Below are 3,326 nucleotides of genomic sequence, written 5' to 3' on the forward strand. Positions count from 1 at the left end.
TATCTTTGCCTTCACTATTGTGGCGTTGGGTGCTCTATCTTTAAGCATCTTTAAAGACACATCACCTAAAGCAAATAAATGAAGGAAAAGATAAATCTCTGGGATTATGCCAAATTAAAAATCTTCTGCCCAGCAAGAGACATTAGCAAAATCAAAGAGACACCCCACTGTTTGGGAGAAAACTTTTGCACACAATACTATTGAGAAAGAACTTACCACAAACATCTACAGAGAGCTAACGATACTCAACATAAAGTCAACAACCCAGTCAAAAAAATGGGCACAAGAGCTGAAAAGACACTTTTCCAAATCATCAGGGAAGTACAAAAAGAAAACCACAATGAGATACCACCTCACAGCAGTGAGAATGGCACATATTAAAAAATAGCTAGCAACAACAACAGATGTTGGCAAGGATGTGGAGAAAAATGAAGTCTCCCACACTGCCGGTGGGAATGCAAACTGGTGCAACCGCTATGGAAAGCTGTGTGGAGCTTCCTCAAACTACTAAAAATGGAGTTTCCATAGGATCCTGTAATTCCACTCCTAGGAATCAACCTAAAAGGACACAAAAACATTAATTCAAACGGGCACCTGCACCCCATGTTTACTGCAGCACGCTTTACCACAGGTAAGCGATGGAAGCAGCCCAGTGCCCAAAAGTAGATGACTGGGTCAAGAAGATGTGGTATAGTTACACGGTGGAATATTACTTGGCGATCAAAAAGGATAAACTCATGCCCATCGCAGCAGCATGGATGGAGCTGGAAGTGCTTATGCTCATTGAATTAAGCCAGAAAGAAAATGAAAAATGGCCTCACTTAAGGAGGAATGTAGAGGAGCCAAATAAGGGGTCAGGGAAATAAAAGTAACTGATGACATCAAAGTCAAAATCATCAGGCAACTATAGAACAGAGACATTCTTTAGGGGAGGAGGAGGGGGAACAATCAGGACAGGAGGGGGGAAGAGCACAGAGCACAAGTGACTATGGTGATGGTGCACGGGTGAATTGGTGGTGGGAATTTCATTTGGAAGTCATATATTGTACAAAAATGAAGGCTGATGTAACGAATATATTTAAAAAAGTAAAAAGAAATAAAATGTGGGTTATTCTTCCAATCCATGAACACGGGATATCTTTTCATTTATTTGTCTTATTTCCTTTAACAATGCCTGATAGTTTTCAGTGTATATGTCCTTCCTCTCCTTTCTTAAGCTTACACCTAGATAATTTCATCCTTTTTGGTGCAGTTTTATTTATTTTTATAATTCACTAACATTACTTTTATTTGTGAAAGCAAATGCAATTTTTTTGTTCCAAATATACTAGGCATTGGGTTTTATTTATTTATATTACCTTATGTCATTGTAGTCCTCAGAATTTTCCCACCTCCACATCACCCGTGAACCATCATCAAACTCCCTTGTGTTCATCCCTCCAATCTCCACCAACCTTCCCAATCTCCCCCCTCCTTAGCTGTATGCTTGTATTTTATGGTCAGCTGCTAATTTTGACATGTTCTTGTCCTTTCGCTTGGTGTCTCCATATTCCACATTTAAGTGGGACTCTGATATTTGTCTCTTTCCTCCTGACTAATTTTGGCTAGCATAATTCCTGCCAGCTCCATCCATGTTGCCACAAATGGCATGAGTTTCTCCATTTTGATCACTGAGTGATATATATTCCATTTTATAAATGCACCACGACTTCTTTGATCTGTTCATCTATTTCGGGGCATTTGCATTGTTTCCGTATCTTGGCTATTGCAAATAGTGTTGCTATAAATAGTGCAGATGTCTTCCAAATGAGTGTTTTTGTTCCTTTGGGCAGATTGCTGGGAGTTGAACTTCTGTATCATACGGTAGACCCAATTTTAATGTTCTGAGGAATCTTAGAATACAGCTTTCCATGGGTGGCTGGACCATTTGAGATTCCGACCAGCAGTGTAAGATGGTTCCTTTATCTCTACATCCTCTCCCGTTTTGTTGTTTCCCGTTTTTGTCTGTTTGCTTGTTTTGTTTTGTTTCGCTTGTTTATTATTTAATGTGGGCCATTATCACTTAGGTGAGGTGGTATCTCATTGTTGTTTTGATTTGCATTTTCCTGACAACTAGTAATGTTGAACATGCTTTCCTATGACTACCACACATTTGCATTTCTTCTTTGGAGAAGTTTCCTTTTCTTTATTAGTTCTTTTCCTTGTTTTCGACTGGGTTGTTTAGTTTGTTCTTGTTGAGTTGTGTAGCCCTTTGGTATCAGCACTTTATCTGTCACATGGTGTGCAATGATCTTGTCCCATTCAGTGGGATGTCTCTTTGGTTTGATTATTGTCTCCTTTGCTGTACAGAAACCTTTTAGTTTGATCTAGTCCCAGCTGTTTATCTTCTCCCTTGCTCCTTTGTTGTAGACTACTTGACTGTGTGCCTGTGGTTTGATTTCTGGGCTTTCAATTCAATTCCATTGTTCTGTGTGTCTGTTTTTGTTGCATTACCATGCTGTAATTATTATTATGGCTTTGTAACATTGTTTGGAGTCTGGGAGTGTAATGCTTCCATTCTCCCCCCTTTTAGCCAGGAGAGCTTTCGCTAAGGATTTCATCAATATTTGCTCTACTTCTTTGAAGAATGTCATTGGGATTTTTATTGGAATTGCATTGAATCTGTAAATTGCTTTTGGCAGGATGGCCATTTTTATAATGCTGATTCTTCTAATCCATGAGCAGGCAATATGCTTCCATTTCTTCGTGTCTTCTTCTACTTCTTTTAACAGTGTTTTGTAGTTTTCCTTGTATAGGTCTTTCACCTCCTTTGTCAGGTTTATTCCCAGGTATTTAAATTTGACGGGCACAAATGTAAACAAATGATTTTCTTAGTTTCTTCTTCTTGAGATTCATTGTTTGCTTATAGGAAGGCTACTGATTTGTGTGCATTGATTTTGTAACCTGCTACTTTTCTAAATTGGATTATTGTTTTAAGTTAATCCACTACTTTTCTAAACTGGATGATTGTTTCAGTTTGTTTTCCTGTGGCTTCTCTCTCACTATCTATCTACCTATCTATCTATCTTATCACATCATCTGCATATAATGATAGTTTCATTTCTTCGTTCATCTGCATATAATGATAGTTTCATTTCTTCTTTCATCTGCATATAATGATAGTTTCATTTCTTCGTTCATCTGCATATAATGATAGTTTCATTTCTTCTTTCCCTACTTGGATTTCTTTTATGTCTTTTACTTGCCTAATTACACTGGCTACGAGGACTTCTAGCACTATACTGAAAAGCACTGGCTGTGGCGATAGTGGACATCCTTGTCTTGTT

The 3,326-nt window shown here is 38.2% G+C and overlaps 1 protein-coding gene across 1 annotated transcript in view; it reads right to left on the reverse strand.

Annotated features, from left to right (window-relative positions):
• LOC101627753 (protein FAM156A/FAM156B-like) overlaps positions 1-1,435 on the reverse strand; it is a gene marked incomplete at its 3' end in the record, with an annotated part of 5,407 nt that extends 3,972 nt beyond the window's left edge. The window contains 1 exon segment of the mRNA XM_012734959.1: positions 1,359-1,435. Coding sequence (XP_012590413.1) covers positions 1,359-1,435 — 77 coding nt within the window.
• Between the last annotated feature and the right edge of the window lie 1,891 nt (positions 1,436-3,326).

Source organism: Condylura cristata, unplaced genomic scaffold, assembly GCF_000260355.1.
Source record: "Condylura cristata isolate star-nosed mole 26May11 unplaced genomic scaffold, ConCri1.0 scaffold00193, whole genome shotgun sequence".
NCBI classification, from domain to species: Eukaryota; Metazoa; Chordata; class Mammalia; order Eulipotyphla; family Talpidae; genus Condylura; species Condylura cristata.